The 21,898-nt window shown below is 44.2% G+C and overlaps 1 protein-coding gene across 1 annotated transcript in view; it reads right to left on the bottom strand.

The window, feature by feature from the left end:
* TMEFF1 (transmembrane protein with EGF like and two follistatin like domains 1) overlaps positions 1–21,898 on the bottom strand; it is a 668,539-nt gene that overhangs the window by 3,035 nt on the left and 643,606 nt on the right. Inside the window, exons 7-8 of the mRNA XM_085606812.1 lie at positions 17,973–18,038; positions 3,604–3,727 (exon numbers count right to left, since the gene is read on the bottom strand). Of these exons, the coding sequence (XP_085462938.1) occupies positions 3,604–3,727; positions 17,973–18,038 (190 nt within the window). The remainder of the gene's footprint in view (positions 1–3,603; positions 3,728–17,972; positions 18,039–21,898) is intronic.

The raw sequence follows: 21,898 nt of genomic DNA, 5'->3' as shown, positions 1-21,898 counted from the left end.
GGTCCTAATAGTGACTCCCTGAAATCAATGCATGTAACTATTTCCACTTCTAATAGTTCTAAAATGGATACAGTAACATCACACCCCCTAAAAGGAATGAACCGATCCCTTAACTTTATCCCACTTGGTTATCGGGTAGAAATTATCACCTAACATCACCCTCCCTACCTAGGTCATTCATCAAATCAGTTTCCCAAAACTACAGCCTCTTCGTGGACACTTCCTTTTGATGTATATATTGACGAGTGTGTGATTGTTTTGGAATATATATACAATAAACCTATCTTTGGAGCACTGACACAATGTACTTCAAGCTGCTCAGGAAGTAGATTGGAGTTCATGAAACACATGGGATGGCTGAGCCTTTTCCGTGTTGGGGCTGAGTTGAGGGGGCAGTTGTGTTGCTCCTTGAAGAGATGTGCTTTCAGCTCTATTCTAAAGCGTAGAAGTAATGCAACAGACTTGGGGGCTTATTTACAAGCCCCTTGCGCTGCCTGTACACCACTTTTTCCCATATTAAAAGTGACGCACCAGTTGTAAATAAGCCCCTTGATGTTGATGGATGGTCAGGGCCGGACTGGGAACCAAAACCGGCCCTGGCAAAGTGCTCGGCCGGCCCCCGGGGCTTGGGGGTGCCGCCGAGCTCTTTGCCAGTGCCGGTTTTCGGCCGATTTTGTTACAGGGCCGATTTTGCAGCTATGCTGCAAAAACGGCCCTGTAACAAAAACGGCCCCCAGGGCCCCAAAACCGGCCCCCACCCGTGCGGCACACCGGGGGATTGCCCGGTGCCCGGTACGGCCAGTCCGGGCCTGTGGATGGTGGTTCAGATTCTGGGCACACACTTTGGAGAAGGCTGGTTTCTGATTTTAAACATTTCTTGATCCGGTCTGTAATGTGTTGGCTTCTTGTGTGGTGTTGAGGTGTTCAATATCCTGCCAATAAGGCTTGGGCTCTATCACTGCTTTGTATATGATCCAATGAAGATACAAAGAAGATGATGCAAGGCACGAGGATACAGAGACTGCCTTTTCATCGATGAAGAGGAAACATGGACAGTGGCAGTCTATGCGATGCAGCTTGTCCTGAAACTCAATTGATATTCATGCAGAAGACAAAATGCACCAATCTCTTTTTGCAGTTGGGTGGCAACTGCTTTTTTCTATTATTGATTGATAGGTTGGAGAATATTCAGACATCTGCAATGTCAGAATTGTCTAGGTTGCTGGGATTCAGGTTGTCTGCTACACTACTTCCACCTTTTACCTGTTTCCCCAGATATTTATTTCAGGCTTCGCACATAGTTATTTTACTATGCCACCTCTTGATTATCCTTAAGTTCTGGCCTGCTTTGATTGTAGTAATGCGGTGTACCGTGCCTAATTAAAACTCCAAAATACAATAAACAAATTAAACTGAGGTAGCGGTACCATGGTGCCCCCGAAACATCCCTGCAGCCTGTGCCAGGCTCCACATGGGGCTTGACACAGAGTGCAGGGATGTTTCCAAACATGACGTTTAGCATTGAGGCTTGTGCTGCGGCCCTTTTGTGGACCGCAGCACAAGCCTCAATGCAAACAGTCATGTTTCTGACTACCTACACGGCAGTCGGATCATAATTTGGAGGTCGGGACCCTCGCCTACTTCTGGGGCAGTCCCAATCCCAAAACGATGTCGGTCGGACGCTCGTCTGAACGGCATCGTAATGAGGACCACAGTGCGGAGGTGTAAAGCTTTGCATGTGAGGCAGGGAACTCAAATAGTGCCTCTAACACCAATAGCCTGTAATTCAAGTAGGACCCTGCACACGTTCAGGAAGGACCTCAAGACCTGGCTCTTCGACAGATCTGGTGCTGCACCCCCTCCCGCCCCTAGTGCCTTAAGACCCTCACGGGTGAGTAGCGCGCTTTATTAACCCCTGATTGATTAATTGATTGATTGAACTGTTCATTTTTTTGGTGTTGGTTAGTAATCTTGCAGCAGGTTGGAAGATATCTTTTAGTGGAGCTGGTGGGGTGAGCTGAGTGGTAAATATGATGGTAAATTACAAAATTGTCTTCTGTTAATTTCGTATTTTGAATTTGAATAGAATTTGTAGGGCGCACAGCTACCCAGAGTGCAGAGAGTATATGTTTTAAGTTTTTAAACTTTTGGAATTATGCAAGAGTGTTTTGTCTCCAACAGCATAGTTTTACATGATCAATAGTAGATAGAAATCCAGAAACTCGTCTCAATTCTGCTCACCTCTATCAAATATCACAGTTCTGTCTTCATACCCATCCCGCTCGTGCTTCAAGACCTCAATGTCACTGCATCAAGGGCACCCGCTAGATTACTAACTTGGCATTTCAAATGCCATGCAATGGTCCACCCTCCTTGCCCAGCCAGCCAAGACTTGCAGGTCAACTGTCCCCGCCACTGTGATGCTACGTTTCATTTTGCTATGGCAAGACCTATTTGTGAGGAGGTTAATGGACATCTAGCGGCCGCAAAATCCCAGTGGGTATAAATCAAAGCCAGCTTTGGGGTGACTTCTATATCTTTTCTTGGTTTGAATCAATTCCCCTCAAAAGATGTAGAGTCAAGGGCATACCCAGAGCATGTGTAGAAAGGCACTCCTCGATTTCAACCTGGAGGCATATTCCGAGAGCGGTTGTGGGCAACACGCTAGTTTTTGTCTTGTACAGTAGTCCAGTAGCGGCTCATGGAGGGAGTTCAGTGGGGCAGTGAGGCGGGGCTGGGGAGGGGCAGGGTGGGGAAATGTAAACACATAAAACGAATTTCGTTGCGGGCGCTGCATCGCAAAATGCGATGCAGCGCGCGCAAAGGAATTCGTTTTATTAATTTAAATGTGTACTTACCTCCGTTCATCCATATTCCGGTGTTTACATTTCCCTACCCTGCCCCTTCCCCGACCCGCCTCACTGGCTCACCAAACTCCCTCCACGAGCCGATACTCTACAGTACAGTAAATTGGATCATATGGAATTGCATTGAAATGGCCACATCACGTGGAGGACTATTCGGTAGTGAGCTTACATCTCCCCCCATAACGTATATCTGCCCCAAAGCATTTCAGCTAACACTTCAGATCGGATCTGCAGCTTATGTCAAAGGGCCCTCCGTGCTTATTCAGACTGCAAATCCTTGACACTTAAACGAGGGTTTATGGTTGCAGCTTGTATATAGTTATATCGAAATGCCCAGTACACCGTTATAGGGAGCTAGCTTCTGGAGCCCCCCTAAATACCCACCAGGCGGCGCCAGATCATAACAAATGGCCCAGAAAACTCTTGCTTTTAGTGGAATTGGAGCACCCAAATGACAGAACATAACTTTAATTTTGCTTCGGACTATGGGAATCACCGGTGCCGAGTCTCGGCCACCTATTTAACTAAGGCATGATGCTATACATATACACCATACCTGTCACCGATGCGTGAGCACATTAACCCATTGATGATCATAAGACACATCTGTCTGAAACCATTGCTACTGAAACCATTGCTTCATGTTACAGCTCACAAGCTCCTCTGCAAAGCATAATAAAATCCACCTTTCTTATTTTCTCTTTTTTTGCTTCTGCTCGCTCCCTTACTGACTTACCGACAGGACGCCTTCTGCGTGGAATATGTTAATTCACATTTCCCGTGCACACAGTGGCTGTTGGCCTTTTCTGAGCATGGGATGGAGTTTCCAGCATAAATTTCCTCCCTTTGATCACCGGCATCTGAAAAAAAAAAAACCACAGAAATAAATGTCCTCAATATAAAAAAAAGCTGGAACACGGTGCAACCTTCAGGCAAGACTCGTATTTCTGCGGTTCATTAGTAAGACCTTGGATGCTGCTGTCAGAGTCAGCCTGGTTAGGGAGATGATTGAGCCGAGCAGACTACAAATGTATTCCAAAACTAAGGCACATGCTTTAAGAAGATAAATCCCTCTAGTTCTTGTTGATAATAAGATATGTTTGTTTGCTGGCTCGGTAGAAGTATTATTTCATTCTTAGCTCTTTTATATTTTTTATTGAAAAACTACTGTTCTTTATTGCTTTCTCTGTTTCTCAAAATTTATTTTGTTGTGGGAATTCATATGTATAAATGGGCTCAAAACAGCTGTTATGACTGCAAAAAAGGCTAAAAGCAGACATTTCAATTTATACACAACAATCCAATATTTCATAATATTCGTAACAAATTATCGCCTCCCTATACCCACATTACTGACCCAGTACAAAACTCAGTGTTCAGAGACAAGACAGGTAATCAAAGAGAGTGTGTAGATCAGTGTAGAACCGTAATATTGAGAATAGAATATTGGATAGCCACAATATCCTGACCAAAATATCGAAAACCAAACTATCGACAGGTAAGTATATATAAATACACATGGATTACAACCAGGGCTTTAAGAGGGCCGGGTCTCACCGGGTCTGAGCACCGGCAGTTTTTTAAGGGGGCCTCGAAAGGGGTCTCTATTAGGGTGGCCAACTGGCATTGGCGCAAATTCAGGACGGTGAGTGTAAAAATTCAGGACAAAGGGTCAAAATTCAGGACACAAATTCAGGACAGGAGGTCAAAATTCAGGACAAAACTTCAGGACAATAGATAAGTTTCACAGACACATCAGAGGAGGTCGCGCAATAGTATATAAGTAAGCCCACATATTCAACCATTTGCAAACCTATCCTTCATGTATCCTTCCATCTATCATTTCACTCATCCATCCATCCATCCTGTCACTCATCCATCCATCCATCATCCATCCACCCTATCCATCTGTAGACTCATCCATCCACTCTTCTACCCATCCATCCATTCACTCATCCATCCAGCCTTTTACCCATCCAGCCATCCTTTCACTTACTCATCCAGTCAGTCACTCATCCTTCCACCCACCCATCCACCCTTTCAGTCATCCATCCATCCTCCTTTTCTCTCTCCATCGACCCTTTCACTTAGCCATCCTTTCTTCCTTCCATCCATCCACCCACCCACCCATCCATCTACTCATCCACTCATGAATCCATCCATTGACCCTATCACTCATCCATCCTTTCTCTCATCCATCTATCCTTTCACTCCTTCACTCATCTATTCATCCTTTTGTCCATCTACCCTCCCTTTCACTCACTCATCCATCCTTACATCCACCCTTTCACTCATCCGTCCATCCATTCACCCTTGCACTTATCAATTCATCAATCCAGCCATCATTTCACTCATCCATCCACTCACTCATCATCCACCTTTTCACTCATCCATCCTTTCACTCATCCATCCTTTCACTCATCCATCCACCCTTTTACCCATCCAGCTACCCTTCCACCCATACATCCAGCTATTTACCTTTTCTCTCATCCATCCTTCCATCACTCATCAATCCATCCTCTCTCGTTCTTCATCTATTCAATCTTTAATTCACCCATTCACCCTTTCACTAATTCATCCAGCCATCCACCCATCCCTTCACTTACTCGCTCGCCCACCTTTCCATATTAATTTTGAGCTGATCCTCTTTGAGAAGAGGCCCATCAAGAACTCCACCCTCGCTGCAGGAGCCATTCCAGGTCAGGGGCAGAAGCCACCCAGGGCGGAGACCGGATCCACCACAGGGGGGACAGGAGCCATCACAGACAGGGGGTGGGGGGGGGGGACAGGAGCCACCACATGGGAGGACAGAAGCCATCAGGGGGGGGGGCAGGAGCCATCACAAGAGGGGGAACAGGATCCACCAGGGTGGGCACAGGGGTGGGCATGCAGTATTCAGGTATCATCTTGGCCCTTCCAGGGTGGGGGTAGGGCTCCCTCCTGGACAAGACAACGAGAAGACAGGCTCTCTTTCTAAAATGTTAGTTTTGCCACCCCACACTGATGTACAGTACTTAAAGGAGATACTCCAAGAGAACTGATTTAACGAATTGTCCTCCATACTTTGTTAATCAGTGTAGGTGCGATTGTGCCATTTCTTTATTTTATTACATTATAGACTGCATGTTTGAAGAACCGAGGTTTGCTTACAATTTTGTGACAGTAATTAAGCTCTGTGAAGAGAACCACGTGCTGCCTCGGTGTAATCAGGGCCAGTTCTAGGATGTTTGGGGCGCTGGGCAGAAAGGGAATGTGTGAGGCCCCTCTAAATTGCAGAAGGGCTGTTTGCATCTGAATAGATGCCCCTGCAGCTACAGCCCCTCCCTCTCAGTCACCTTCAAAACCTCTTAACAGCTCATCAAGGGCTGAAGGTGTGAGGGTTGCCATCCCGCTGTGCCTCTCCAATGCTGCTGGGTATCTGAGCCTTGGTACAGCATCAGAGTCAAGAAGGGAGGTGGGTGGAAGCTGTGCCGTTTTTAGGGTGGTGCGACCGGTGCCCGGTTAAAATTACGGACAAATGGCGTCCGTTAAAGAATCCTTCACGGACAACGGACAGACGGCCGAAATTACGGACTGTCCGTGAAATTTACGGACGGTTGGTCACCCTAGTCTCTATCGTGCTCTGTTTTGTGCGCTGGCACAGACGGTCCGTGTTTTTTCCGGACTGCAGTGACAGCAGTCTGCTGTCACTGCAGAGCACAAAACAGAGCACGCTAGAGACCCGTTTCCAGGCAGCAGGCACATTGATGTACCCTGCCCACACTACTCACAAGTGGAGAAGTTGCGGCATGACGTCATGCCAGGTGAGCGTTGTAGGGGGAAGGGAAATGAGTCATTTTCTCACTGGGTTTCCCTTCTCTTTTTGAAACGCAAGAGCAGCAACATTGTCGTGGTGTCACCAGGGCTTTTACTGTAAGCTTTTTCAATATTCTAAACAATCCATAGTTGCTGCTTATTAATCTCATGCAACTAACAACCATTGACAAAGCCAATATTCCTGACTTGTAGGTATGATGTTACTTGTTGTATCATATCTGGATGCAATGACAGAAACAGCAAAATACAAGTCAGGCGGCACAGTATGCTAAGCACAGATTTTTAACCTACTGTTTTTAAGCCACACCTTTAATTACATTGGCCACTCCCCTTTGAGAGACCCCCCCCAGTTTTTTCATCCCCTTAAAGCCCTGATTACAACTGTGTATTCATACAGCTGAATTACAAATTGGCAGCAGAGCAAGTAGGAGGTGTGTTAGAATATCTATGTTTTTTACCTTAAAACATGGTTTTAATAAATTGGATTTTTGATTGCGGCAGGTGAAAACCCTTCCCACACAACAACCACAATCTCAATTTACACAATTTAATGACTTTTGTGGGTCACTCTATAGAGTGACCCACAAAAGTCATTAAATTAACCTGTGCTTGGCCCTCTGGTAGTTTTGCACAAAAGTAGTCAGCCCTAATTAAGAGTCACTCTGTAAAGTATTTATGCAGAACTCAAAAGTAATAAAGTGAAAACACATCTCAAGAAAAATCCCAATCCATTTTGAAAATAGAGTAATTTTTAATAAATAGACTGAGACCAAAACAACAAAACCCCAATCAGTAGAACCAGAGTTATTCAGTTTCAAAGGTTTTAGGGAAAATTGCCTCTTACAAGCAAACCTAGCCAATTATGGTTATCTGGTTGTGCTGGACAGGGGCAAAGACACAAATTCAGGTCAACCACGATGGAGCACAGGCCGGCCACAGGACAATGTTTGGCCCGCTGAGATAGTACCTTCCGTCCTTTGAAATCAAGATGCAGAGTCCACGTCGGCCTGTGCCACACTGCGTCGATCGAGTTGCCAAGTAGGATATGCAATTCGTGATCCTGCGTCAAATACGTTGTGCAGGGTCAGTGTTGTCGAACAGGAGTTGCAGTGCTGCCGTCAAGATGAGTTGTGTGGAATCAGTGTGATGAAGCCCCTTATCCAGGGCTGTATTGCTGTGGTGCATCACACTGGGTTGGTGCAGCCACTGATCAGGAGCTGTGTTGCGAGATCCGGCGTCGAGGTGCAGCACCCTGAGTCAGTTCCAAGGAAGCCACCAGCTGGGAGCTCTCGATGCGAGGACTTGCATCGGGAGGTGTTCTGCTGTGTTTGTTCCTATGAATTCTCCAGCCAAGACCCTGTTGTTTATCTGTAGCTCAGAACAGGAGGCCAGTGGACTGACTCTTGGAGACATTCTGGTAGTAATGTGTTCAAGCAGCAAGGCAGGTTTCAGGACTCAGGGCTGTCTAACACAGCTGGGTAGTCCTCAGGCAGCAGGGCAGTCCTCAAGCAGCTGGACAGTCCTTCTTCTTGTAAAGTCCGCATGTCCAGGAGTGATCAGGATAGTGGGTCTCAGGGTCCAATATTTATACCTGATACCAGCTTTGAAGTGGGAGAAACTTCTAGACTTCCCCCAACCTCTGGTTCTGGAATTTCCTCTCTTCCCCTGCCCAGGCCCCAAGATTGCTGAGGAGACAAAAGGCTAGTGTGAAGCCCTTTGGGAGTGCAGGAGGCAGCCCCTATTGAAGTGTAAGTATTGTAGATGACAGCTCCGACCCCCACCCACCCTGTCAGGATAGGCCATCCTGATAACACCCAGTCCCCCTTTGTGACACTTTCAGGAAGGAATATACAAAGGCCAACTGCACTTAGTCATGTGACCCAGGGCACATATTGCAGGCAACATATGGTTAGGACAAGAAAATTGCAACTTGCTAAAATTAAGTTTCAAAATGGGGTTGGATCCAGATCAGGAATAAGGTACCAGGAACCTATGTATAGACAAACATTAAAGATACTCGCAACAACCATAGATTCAGAACAATCTTACAATATGCCTCAAACTTATCCTGGGTGTATGCAAACCGTTTACTCAATAGGACTTCACATTACCTAATTTACCCTATGAATCCTGGAGAACTTTCTGAGATTTAACTTCTCTGAGTTTAAAGAAAATCTTGAAATCATACCAACACTGGATTACAAGTAGGCTTATTCCATTCTTTTTATTTACCAACTTTATGTTGTGGAACATACAACTTAATACAATAATCACATCAGAAATATCATATAATAAATGAAATCAAAAAACATTGAGACAATATTAACAAGGGTGCCACAAAAACAAGTACAAATACATTTAAAAGCGTCCGTTGCTTACATTGGATATATCATACAGAAAAAAAAATGAGAAGTGTCCAACGATTGTTATTTTTTGTATCAACTCATACTTTAAGGCGCCTAAGTCCATAGCCCACAGGGTGTTGGGGGCAAAGAAATCCTCACAAGTACCTTCTGGATGTACAGTAAGTATGTGTTTCTCTACATTGGCAAATGTTATCACTTATTAAATGTAATATAGCAACCCAATGTTATCCCATAGACGAGGTAGGCTTTACAGTATTATAAAATGAATTTATGCCTTTCTTGCTACCAGGACATGTAAAACTTAAAAGTACATGTCCAACATTTTAAATGCAGTGCACCCTGCCATGTGGGCTGTTAAAGGCCTACTCTAGGGGTGACATAGATACATTAAAATGGAAGGTTTAGGTCTGGCAAAAGGCTTATTTTGCCACGTCGAAAAGGAGGTTTAAAACTGGACACGAGCTGCAAGTGCAGGGCTGAGATGTTTTAAAGGGGCTACTTAGGTGGGTGGTAAAAGAAGTGCTGCAGGCCCACTAGTAGCATTTAATTTACAGGTCCTGGGTACAAGTTCTACAGCTTTACTAGGGACTTAATAGTAAATTAAATGTGGCAATTGGGTGTAAGACAATTTTACCATGATTAAAGGAGTGAAAAAAAGCACTTTACCACTGGTTAGCTGTGGTAAAGTGCACAGAATCCTAAGAACAAAAAAAACAGATTTGGTGTCTCTAGTCCGAAATATCAACGATGGATTATGGAGATCCTTGATATTCTGGATCTTTTTTGATTCTTAAAATCTTGTGATTCTTATTATATTGTCATTACTTTTTTTTTTTTAAATATGTGCAATCTAATTTAAATTTGTATAATACAAAAACAACAAACTCAACAGTGTAATGTCTACATCTGTCCCAGATCCTTGCCTGCTACCTCCCCATCACATCCTTGTTTTGACTGAACACACAACATCATGTTCTATTTTGTCTTAATTTGAGAGGTTTTTGTTACCCGAAGGTGGTTCTCTGTAAAGCACTTCTTTTCACCATGGTGCTAGGTAAGTGCTACATCAGAACTACCAAGAACTCCACTTCTACTCATCTTTTTAGTGTGCTCCCTCAGTTCACTTCACCCATAGCACTCTCTCTGGGATGGTCACCAAACCATGTCCTCTGTGTCATTATTTCAGATTATAGGATAAGAAACAGCAACTCTTAATTTCATTGGTATATTTTAAAATAGACTAAGGGCCTTTACGAGTTTGGACGTCATGTGGACTGCCATATCGACGGTGTCGATCTGAGCATGGTGAGCTCAGTGGTCCGACCACCGTCTTAAGAGTAGAGCAGATAGGCTTAGCGAAGACCGCTGCTGGACCGCCAAGTCCACCAGCAGACCACTGGTTTTGCTGTCGGGGAAAGGTAGCTGTCATAGGATGGTACAGGGGAACTACACTGCCATGCGCATTACGAGTTCCATGTTCCACGAGTGGACCATGGCGGGCTGACCGTCTGCTTGAAGGTGGTAGTGATAAAGGATTTGTGGTGCGTACTCACCCCTTTCTTCTTCTTCCAGGCATATCTTGACTTGGATCCCTTTCGCCAAGTCTCCTCTTCACAGCAGGATCTTCTACCCGAGGATTGCAACCCTGTTTGCGGCAATCTTCAGGTGAGTCCTTTTCTAACCATATACTCATTGCCAGGACTGCCTGCATATGGGCTGAAGCCTGGTAATGGGTATATGATATTTTTCCACATATATCATGCATATGTGTGCATCCAACACATATGCAGTTGAAATGCACACACAGGCATCAATATATTTGTGAAATATACACACCACTGCATCCACACCGCCGGCCCCATGGTAAACTCGTGATATGGCGGTCTTTGCACCGTCAGCGCCTTGGCTGCTGTGGGACCAGATCTGGTTCTATGGCAGTCGGACTTCTAAACTCATAATAAGGCCGTAGATACCAAGCTGGCACCGAAGCAGCCTCTGGGCAAGGATATAACTGAGCAAACAGAAGCTACAGGGAAGGTGAAAAGCCTTGGTCTTGGAAGAAGTGTACTGAGTTTTCTCCAGTGTTGGCAAACCTCCAGAAAATTGATCTCTAAGGCAACAGAGTTCCAATGCAGCGGCCTGGACAGAAAATTATCTTCAGACCTGTTGTAATAATTGCACAATCCATTTCAGTTTCTGGACACAAAAGGAGCTTTGCAAATTCAGTAATATAATTCTGTTTAACATGATAAAGATATTATGAATTTGCCCACTGCGGTATAGCCATAATGTGTAACAGGTGGTGTAGCCATAATGTTTAACATTTGATAGTAGTTGGACCTGAGTAGTGTGATGTACTAAAATGTTTAATCAGCATATTTTATTGTGATTCCAAATATAAGGAAATACTGTTGACAAGGGCCCAGATCCAAGGAATGGAAAATGCTCATTAAAGCTCACACCAAAGAGGTGGTGAAACATCCCGTATCCAATAAAGTAAGAATCCTTTACTATTACGATCAATAGTTAGGTGACCTCTGGATTTAACATACCTGGTAGGGAACTTCTCAAGAATAGATTAAGAGGGGTCCACGGATCCTACATAAACAGGCTACAGGAGTGGAAAGGTTGAATATTTACCGCTTGGTGAAGCAGTTCCAAAATCAGTCCACGATCCTTTAGGCTCTAGTGCTCATGTGTTCTGACAATTTGGCCACCAAATATGCATCAGAAAATTGTCCTTCTAGCAATAAAGCACTATCTAAAAGAATCGGGGACAGTCAAAAGTGGAGGCTGCTGTGTGGAACAGGCAAGTCTCTTAGGGATCGCAGATGCTGAGCTAAGATAGGGACCAATTCAGGAGTTGGTATATGGCTTGCCTGGAGTCTGTGCAACTGGCTTCAGGAGAAATGAGATTAAGTAGGATAAACTTGGCACAAACCAAGAATGTCTGACATCTTAAGAAAGAATTGACTTTTAGGTCACCACTCTGGGAGTCAGTGGCGTACCACAGACATCGCAGTCCCCGCGGTGCTGGGGGGGCCAAGCTCCAGGGGGCCCCCTCAGCACTGCACATTGGCCGGGGAGCTCCTGATTGGATCCGGAGGGGGCCCTTCCACGTATCTTGCAGGGGGGCCCCTCAAGTTTCGGTACGCCAGTGCTGGGAGTTAGACAAACAACTTCAGTAATCACATAATGCATAATAGTACATTTAACAATAAGAGTGTTCGCAGTCTCTGGGTATATTTGCTGGGGATGGAGAATCGGAATTAATGAAATACCTAAAAAATATAAAGAATGATCCCAGGGACACAATCTACGTGCACTAGGTTGCATTTATTTATTGTTTTGTGTCGTACTCACACAGTCACATGGCAGCTTATAAAACATTCTAGAGGTTCTCCTTGCAAAACTCTGATAGTGACAGCTTCCCAGAAATACTCCTGAAACCCTTTGTAAATTACCAAAAAGTTAAATATTTACTTCAGACTAGGAGTAAACTGTATGATTTAGTCAATCTCGACATAATTTGGGTCTCCATTGCTGCATAATTCCAGTAGCCTTTGTTACAGCCTGTGTAGCGGAAAGTCTTCTTCCTCAACCTTGATTTCTACTCTTCTGCCAATAGTGCTCTCTAGGGCTGGCCTGTGCCAGTATCTTTATCAGCTTTCTTTGATGAAAAGTTGCAAGATACCTTTTCACTAAAATGCAGCTTTACTTAAGATGACAATCAAATTAATTATATATTCAGTAGTTCAAATTTTATTAAATTTTTTTTGATAAACCAGTCGTGTTCGAATCATCAAGGGTTTAGGGATCTTTGAACATAAACTAGAAAATAACCAGAATTTGAGATTTTGTAGAGATTAGGCCAAAGTACTGAAAATGCTTGCATACAATGGATGGGGATCATAAGCAGAGACCTCAACTAACTGAGAAACCACGGGCAAAGTATAATTAGTGTCTGGAGTTTGAAATGTAAGTACATTTTAGCTTCTGTTTTAGGTGCAATTAAAACATAGAATTGGTGCTGATTGTAACTCCCAGAACATACAATTTGGTACTTAAAATCGTCTATGACATTCTAAAGGCAAAAAACAAATTATAAACAGATTAGACCCCAATAAGACAGACGTCATACTCTTATGGTAAATGGTAAACACTGATTGTACTAAACTACTGATCCTCCTGGAAAGGGAGGGAGCTTCCAAACTGCAGCAAATTGGTGAATGTAGCAGAAAATCCCTCATTCCTTTTACAGAAAAGCTCCGCCCATTAATGAAAGCATGGCATTCCAACAAAGCACTTATTAAAATATGCCATACCACGAACACCATTACAAGGCTCAAGCCGCACCATTCATAGTACATATCAACACACTACAGAATTTGAGTGTAGAGTATATTTGCTTTGCAAGTGCTGGAAAAGTACCATATTGATGTTCACCCCACATAACAGCCATCCTCAATATGAACAATCTCTGAAATAACACATCCATTCACACTATACCGCACACTGTTTGCCACAATGCCAGCTACAAAAACATATTCTGACAAGAATAGGGACCACTCTATAAGACCAGATCTCCAGTGCAAAGCACAAAGGTGTTAGACTCCTCACACTCTGACATGAGACTATCCTCACACTCTGACATGCTTCATGGATGACAGCTTTTGTTCAGAGGGAATGTGATAAAGCTCATACTCACCTTTGGAGTTCAAGTGAAATGACTACACATTCCATGCCTTTTAGGCCATTTGTGCAGAGGTTAAGGAGTAATCCATTTACCTTCCTAGCCACAAAACTTGCCAACCTTAAGTGTGCCCAGATGCGGATGGAGGAAGGTATCAATACTTACCCACAGAATACACATATTAGACAAGCTTCGCGACCTGCAGAACAACACTCCAAAGGCCGATAAACAGTTTGGGCACTTATTTATAAATGCGCAAAAAAGTCTGCTTCTATGCCAAGGTTAGGTATTGTAGTGGTAAACCTCAATTACTTCCACAAAAGTGTCAATAGGTAATTCTGAGCCCGGCAGAATTGGTTGATATAGGTGTGCAGGAAAGAAATAGGTTTTAAAATGTTGGACAATCTGGCTGCTTCGAAAGCTGAAGTAACCACATCAAAAATAGTATTGGATGTGTCAAGTTGGTTAGGGTATTAAGTCTTCCACCATGCACAAAGGTGAGCTCAAATGCAGATCTTTATATTTCTATAGGTATAGGTATTTCTATAGGTTTCTGGGAGGCCTCCGAGTAGGCATGTGCGCTATACAAAAACATTAGACTAGACTAGACTAGACCATAGGTGAGGTTGACGCGATGTTATTATTAAGTTGCAAAGATGAGGGTGTGGGTGCAGATGAGGTTCTATCCATGGCCTTCAGCAAAGAAAAGGATGGAGAAGAACGAGAATGCTTTGTGGACGCTGTTGAAGTGTGGCCAGATTGTGTTAGGCAAAAAATGTTTTTGGCGATAAGTGACGGGTGAGCCATTAGGAGGAAAGGCTAGAGAAGAGTGACCATTCCATGCAGATAGAAGAGACCAGAGTGGGAGTAGCCAACACATGAAGAGAGAAACCGAAGGCATGGTTGGAGAGGATGTAGCATTGTAGTTGTTGATGTCCCTTAGTTCTCATTTTGGTTGGAGTTCAGTGTCCTGAATGGAGATAGATCAGGCAGAGTCTTCTGCTGGCGTCTACAGGTAAGTAGTGGTAGTTTTATGTCCACAATTCAGAATGAGTTAGATGAATAACAGAATCATATATATGAGCTGCATGAAAACTGAAGGAAGCTGTGTAGAAAGGATAATTCTTTCTGTACTGTCTGCCTGTCTCTATATGTTTCGATCACCCCATCATCAGGCTATCCTTCCCATCCCCCTGGCGCCTTTGATTTTTGTAAATCAGCACTGGTTTTTGTGCTCCCTTCTGTTTACAGATATCTTGATTAACCCCTTCAGTGCCACGCCCTTTCCCCCTCCTGTGCCGGGCGTTGCATTAGTGGGTGGGGTTCATGACGAGATAGTCTCGTCATGGGCACAGCGCGACCGTGCTCCATGACGAGACTATCTCGTCATGGGCACAGAAGAGGTGAACAAATCCTCAACTGAGGGTATACTCTCTACATTCTAACTGAGGGGTGATGTTAAGACCAGGCAAAAAGACTAATGTGATGCCGAAAAGGGTGCAGGTCCACTCAGACTGGATGATAATATTTCTAACCAGACACTACTTAGAAATAAATCTTCAATTAGTAAAAAAAATAAAAAAAATAAAAATAAGATCATATTATAGTCTATCTGGGTTATATATTAATGTTCATTACATTTGTCTGGAGAAAAGGTAGATAATATCGAAATATCTTTTGGAAGCTTTTTTAGACATAAAAGCAAAATAAATTTCCCAAAGGTTTACTGAAAATAAAAATAGCATAGAAGCGTTTGTCTTTTTTTCTGTAGGTTTTCATGAAAAAGAAGTCATTAACGTTTTGCCTTGAGTTTAAGAAAGGAAAGCTCCGCCTGCTGCTCTGAAGTGTGAAGTGAGCAGAATTAGAGCAGCATGAGCATTTATAGATGCATTTGCAGGTGCTTGTTTACTGATGCGACTGGCTGAATATCTCCCTGGTGCCTTGCATCTTTCTGATTTCCTAACTGTAATTTCCACAGTTTACATACAGCATAAGTTTGCAATTGAACATTTCTCAGTAAAGAGCTGTTGTCATCCAGCCGAAGCATCCTCCACAATATTTTATTTCTCGTTTCAGTTGATTTGCAAAAAAAGTTATTTTTGAATCACTCCTCTGCCTTCTTCATTTTGATTTCTTCTCTCATTTGGCCTGCCCCAGCAGCAGGGCAGGACTGGCCGTAGCGGGCACCGGGCAATCCCCCGGTGCGCCGCACGGGTGGGGCCGGTTTTGGGCCCCTGGAGGCCGTTTTTCTTACAGGGCCGTTTTTCGGCCCTGTAACAAAATCGGCCGAAAACCGGCCCTGGCAAAGAGCTCCGCGGCACCCCCAACCCCAGGGAAGACGGGGGGGGGGGGGGGGGGGGGAGGGGAGCTGCCGAGCACTTTGCCAGGGCCGGTTTTGGTTCCCAGTCCGGCCCTGCCCAGCAGGGGTGGAGGGTGGGTGGTAGGTGCCCTCAGCTACCATAAGCTAAGGGGCATTGAGTGTCATTCCTTGGTTTGAACCCCACAGACCTTCATATCCCCTTCATCAGTCATCTGTGGAAAATACTACCATCCGGACTGTGCGGGCTACAGTACAGAGGCTGGTTAGTGATACAAAGAGGGATGCACACATGCTATTGTGATCAATGTGTCTATTAGATGGTGCATGTCAGCACATCTGGAGGACAAGGTGAGCCAGAGCAGAACCACTGGTTTAAAATGCGGGCCAAAATGAGTGCCATTCATTAAAATTGATAATTTACTTTCACTTACAAACATTAAATTACAAATCCCTCTCACGAGTAAGTAATACAATGGCATTGCCAAGAGTGAGACAAATGACAATGGTAATTCAGTTTGTGATGCATAGTATATACATGAACAATGATGCTGGTATGCATGGCGAGGCATTATGTCGTTTTAAACCTTATAGGAGTAAGGAGACATTGCTGCCAGGTGATCGCAAATTTAGCCGCGTCATAAAATTATGTATAGAAAGCCGCTTGGGATCCCGGAGTTTGGTCATTCACAGTCTGCAATTCAGGCACTTTACAATATCGGCTCCTTTCCCTACTTTGACACAAAACAACAATGCGTTGTGTTATCAGGCCTACTCTGCTTTGAAGACAGTACAAAAGGTTTTTGAGTTTGACTTTCTGTAAAACACAGAGATGAAGATCTTTGAGCATGGAGAAATGTGGTCCACTTTTTTCAAATGAGGCAGAGCTTAGGTACTTGATTTTGCAGGCTGTGTATCTATGTGGCCTCCTTCTCTGGAACTCCGGCACAGGTAAAGCTACAATAGTCACAGTTTGTGAGCAGCAGGGTCCTAGTACGTTCAATGTGGTATGGCAACTGGAACAGTGGCAGGATCCTTCTTAGTAGCCTGGGAAAGAGGGTGGTCCTTTAGCCACTCTATTGATTAGGTGTGTAAATCAAAGATGATTGTTGAACTGCAGTCTTCATGGGTTGTAGGCAGTGCTTAATTTGATCCAGTGATTTCTGGTGCTCAGCACCGGCACTTAATTGTCAACGCAGCACTTATGACAGCCTGCCACATGGTGACACTGTTTGTGTAATTTGGAGATGAGAACAACAGTTCTTATTAGTTCAGTATACATTAAAAAAACTACTAATACCTGCCTCCCAAGCTGCTCTTATAGCTTTGGGGGCCTGGAATAGTCTTACCTGTCACACCTGTAGGAGTGTGGTAGTTAATAGTTGTGTTGTTGCTGGCACTGGCTGCACTGGTGGGGACAATGGGTGGTGCAAGCTGTAGTGGCCTCCTGAGAAAAGTGCCGGCAACTATTGTTTTACAAATTAAGCACTGGTTGTAGGCGTGATTGATGGTTCCTACTTCAGTCAGCCATGCAAATGGCAGGGTGTTGTCAGGAGCACCCTCAGTCTGAGAATGCTGTACGAGAGCCGGTTAGGCATTAATACCCCCCTTCGCCCAGTAGGAAATGCAATTCCGACATGAAGATGTGGCTTTAGAGCAGTGTTTTCCAAACGATGAAAAAGGAGTCACATAGAACTTCGTTCTCAACTTGAATGATTAAAAGATGATGGCTGATGCCTGACTCAAAGGACAGAATAACCTTGCGCTGATAATGGAAGAAGCTGCACTTTCATTCCCTGTGGTACAAAGGATCGTCCAGGGGAGACACATAACAAAATGAAACAGGTCACAAACACAACCAAAGGTGCTCTTTTCATATTGAGACTCAGTTGACGTATCACATTTATTTATACCTTTCACTTCAGGGCGATTATGTAATCCATCATCTTTCTTTCCCACTGAAATGCTGTCCTCCATTCCTAAACAAGAAAAAGTTTCAAGGCTGAATTTATTATGTTTTCACATATTGAAAGCATGTGCAGTCTGCAGAAAATCACTGTCAAATATTGTAACATGGACCACACCATTCATTTGGCAGATATAATATTTAGTTACCAGGAATCATATCAAACATTGGTTATATTTTAATATTACTGCCCACAATTATTGAGGCAGGGTGCAATTAACAATTAGATACAGAGTTCTTTGTAATCAAATATAAGAATATGTTGAGAATGGGGGTGCCCCGATGAAATGTAATGTTTCTGGCCATGGGGAAAACTGATGGCAAGATTAAGTCTTAAAAAGTGACTGGCCACTCAAATTCACTGGCTTTCCCCACACTGTCTTCAACTCCTATGCCAGCATATTCAACCTTAGTCCTGGTGCTTGACTCAAGAAATATAATAGTTTGCTTGTATAATGTGTCAGTTCAAGCTAATGTCACTTTGTGGTTTTGTTCCACTACATTCATCCAACAAAACTGCCTTTAGATCACGCTGTGTAGGAGGAAATAACATCACACTTCAAGATCTAAAGCTATGAAACACGCTCCCTAGGCCTTCTCATACAAAGCAAACTACCTCACCGTCAATACGAAACCAGAAAAACCTGAAACTCATCACTTCTACTTACTCTATCTGCCAATTCTTTCTAATCAAGAAACACGTGGAGGAGAGATAGTTTACAGTGCTGCACTATATATTTATTTCCTCAATTAATTTATAATTAGCTTGTTCATTCATGTTATTATTTATACACTCACTATAAATGGCAAGTGTACTAATACAAACTTACCAACACTCTGTTACTCTATGCAAACTATAGATACATGATCTAAATCTAAACGTTGCTGGTCACATATAGCTCTATGCAGAAGTTGCAATGAGCTACCAAGATACCTCAATGTTTTAGAATGACATGTTATGTGCCATAATATGGAAGGCAGAGTACATTACATTTGAGCACAAAGACTTTCATTCTACCCTCACACAAAAGTATTTTGAGATAACTGGTTCACTTTGTTTTGTGTTAAGCACCACTTCTTTATTCTGTGTTTGCCATGTGGAAACCCTATTTACATTGTAGTGAATATCCAATAGTTCAAATAACAATACATATTTGAAAATGGAATAAAAGATGCTGTAAATACTTGGCTAGAGAAAGGTTTAACAAACTGTACTGGCTAACTTCTTCAAAGCATCTGTATAGTTTTACGTATTTATTGGCCTGTTCAATAAGTAGGCTGTCCTGTTTTAAGTTTAAACCTATAATAACTGATAAATCCCCACCTAGGGGAACAGCCGTGATCAGTGTAAACATACAAACTCTGATAAATGGTTGCAAAGCCACAAACTAAAATCCATTTGAAAGAATAGAAAGTGAGAGAGAATGAGTCACGTTTTATTTCTTCCTCAATGGCGCTAATTCAATGTAAGTTTTATCATAAAAGGTAGGAGCAAGAAATATATGTCTAAGATTATTCTGCCTGAGTTTTGCAGTTTAGGGTGTCACTAAGATATTGGTTCCTCTTCCTTTTTTTCCTTTCAGTTTTTTGTGCTTGAATTAAAGGTGTAGGGATCAGAAGCATGTTTTTGGACTCATTATTTATTTTGAATACTATAGAGAATCTGGGAATATTAAAATCATATTTGATGTTTTGGCAGTGCTTAATTCTTTCACCGATAGGTGAAATGGCTGGCCAATATGTACTATCACATTTTCCCTCATGGTAAGAATGGGTAAAACTATTTGGTACATCGGTCCCCTTTTCTAACAAGCCAGTATTGATAGCAGGTCAACTGCCAAATACCCAAGACTTTAAACATTAAATGCATGGTATGGTGACAGGTATTTGATAAAAGAGTGCTTTCACCATGCACTAGGGATACTGGTGAAAACATGACACATAACTTTCCCCATTGCAAAAACATTCATAGCTGCTAGGTATCGTTGTAATGTGTTATACCGTCAGCTAATCCTGGATTTTTACCCAACTGCACTTTTCTGCTAGTGTTTTGAGCCCATAGTTATAGTGTTAGCAGCACAATTTCAAGTTCTAGAATACAATCTGGTTTTCTGTTAAAAGGGCAGGGCTGACTAAAAGTGAGACATTCACCATGGGGACACTTTGCAGCTATGAAGGTCCACACAACAGCAGCACCACCTTTATGTAGTCTGGTAAAGAGAGTAGAAAAGAAATGGCAAGCATGCCTACCGCATCAAATTTCAGGTAGATTAGAATGCAGGGTTACAAGGATTCACAAGGTGCTATGCTGTTGGCAAGGTTGGCTCACCTACGCCTTACTGCGTTCAGTAAGGAGTAGGTGTCTGTATCCAAGATTTTTTTTAAAACAGTTGAACGGAACACTCCTTTTTAGGTCTTGCCTGACCCAGCGCATGCGCTGGTCTGGCGAGACTTATTGAGAGGGCTCCAAAAAGTGCTACCAGGCCAGCCTAGAGCTACAGTGCATGTGCGCGGGCGCGCGCGCCGCGCTTTACCGCGATTACTTTCACTTTCGCGGCCGCTTTGATGTGTGATGGTGATCGCGATCACTTTCACTTTCGCGGCCGCTTTGCATAGCCAATAGGTCTCGCTTTTGGGACCTTATAAGTATTTAGTTATGCTACTGTTGCATGGCTAAATCAATCAATCAATCAATCAATCAATCAATCAATCAATCAAGGCATTTGTAAAGCGCGCTACTCACCCGGGAGGGTCTCAAGGCGCTGGGGGAGGGGGGTAAGTTACTGCTTGAACAGCCAGATCTTGAGCTGCTTCCTGAAGGAGAGATGGTCTTGGGTTCGCCGAAGGTGGGTGGGGAGGGAGTTCCAAGTCGTGGCTGCCAGGTAGGAGAAGGATCTTCCTCCGGCGGTGGCTCTGCGGATGCGTGGTACGGTGGCGAGGGCGTGGCTGGTCGATCGTAGCTGGCGGGTGGGCATGTAGAAGGTCATGCGGTCGTTGAGGTACTTGGGGCCCAGGTCGTGGAGAGCCTTGTGTGCGTGGGTGAGGAGTCTGAACGTGATTCTCTTGCTGACGGGGAGCCAGTGCAGGTCTCTCAGGTGTCCGGTGATGTGGCTGTGTCGGGGGATGTCCAGGATGAGTCGTGCGGAGGCGTTCTGGATGCGTTGGAGTCTTTTTTGAAGTTTGGCTGTGGTTCCGGCGTAGAGGGTGTTCCCGTAGTCCAGTCGGCTGGTGACGAGTGCCTGGGTAACGGTCTTCCTGGTTTCAGTGGGGATGCATCTGAAGATCTTGCGGAGCATACGCAGGGTGTTGAAGCATGAAGATGAGACGGCGTTGACTTGTCTGGTCATCGACAGGGAGGAGTCCAGGATGAAGCCCAGGTTGCGTGCGTGGTCCATTGGCTTGGGAGCGGTGCTCAGGGCCGGGGGCTACCAGGAGTCGTCCCAGGCGGAGGGTGATGATCCCAGGATGAGGACTTCCGTCTTGTCTGAGTTCAGTTTAAGGCGGCTGTTCTTCATCCAGTCGGCGACGTCTTTAATCCCTTCGTGTAGGCTGGTTCCGGCGGTGGTGGGGTCGTTGGTGAGGGAGAGGATCAGCTGGGTGTCGTCGGCATAGGAGATGATGTTGAGGTTGTGTTGGCGTGCGATGGCTGCGAGGGGGCTCATGTAGACGTTGAAGAGGGTTGGGCTGAGTGAAGATCCTTGTGGTACGCTGCAGGTGACTTCGGTGCCCTCGGATCTGAACGGGGGCAGGCGGACTCTCTGGGTTCTTCCGGCGAGGAACGAGATGGACCACTCCAGTGCTTTCTCTCGGATTCCGATGTTGCTGAGGCGTTTCACTAGGGTGCGGTGGCAGACAGTGTCGAATGCCGCAGAG

This window comes from Triturus cristatus, chromosome 5_2 (assembly GCF_964204655.1).
Source record: "Triturus cristatus chromosome 5_2, aTriCri1.1, whole genome shotgun sequence".
Taxonomy (NCBI): domain Eukaryota; kingdom Metazoa; phylum Chordata; class Amphibia; order Caudata; family Salamandridae; genus Triturus; species Triturus cristatus.
Note: the sequence above shows the minus strand (reverse complement) of the source record. Positions and strands in the feature narration are given on the sequence as shown.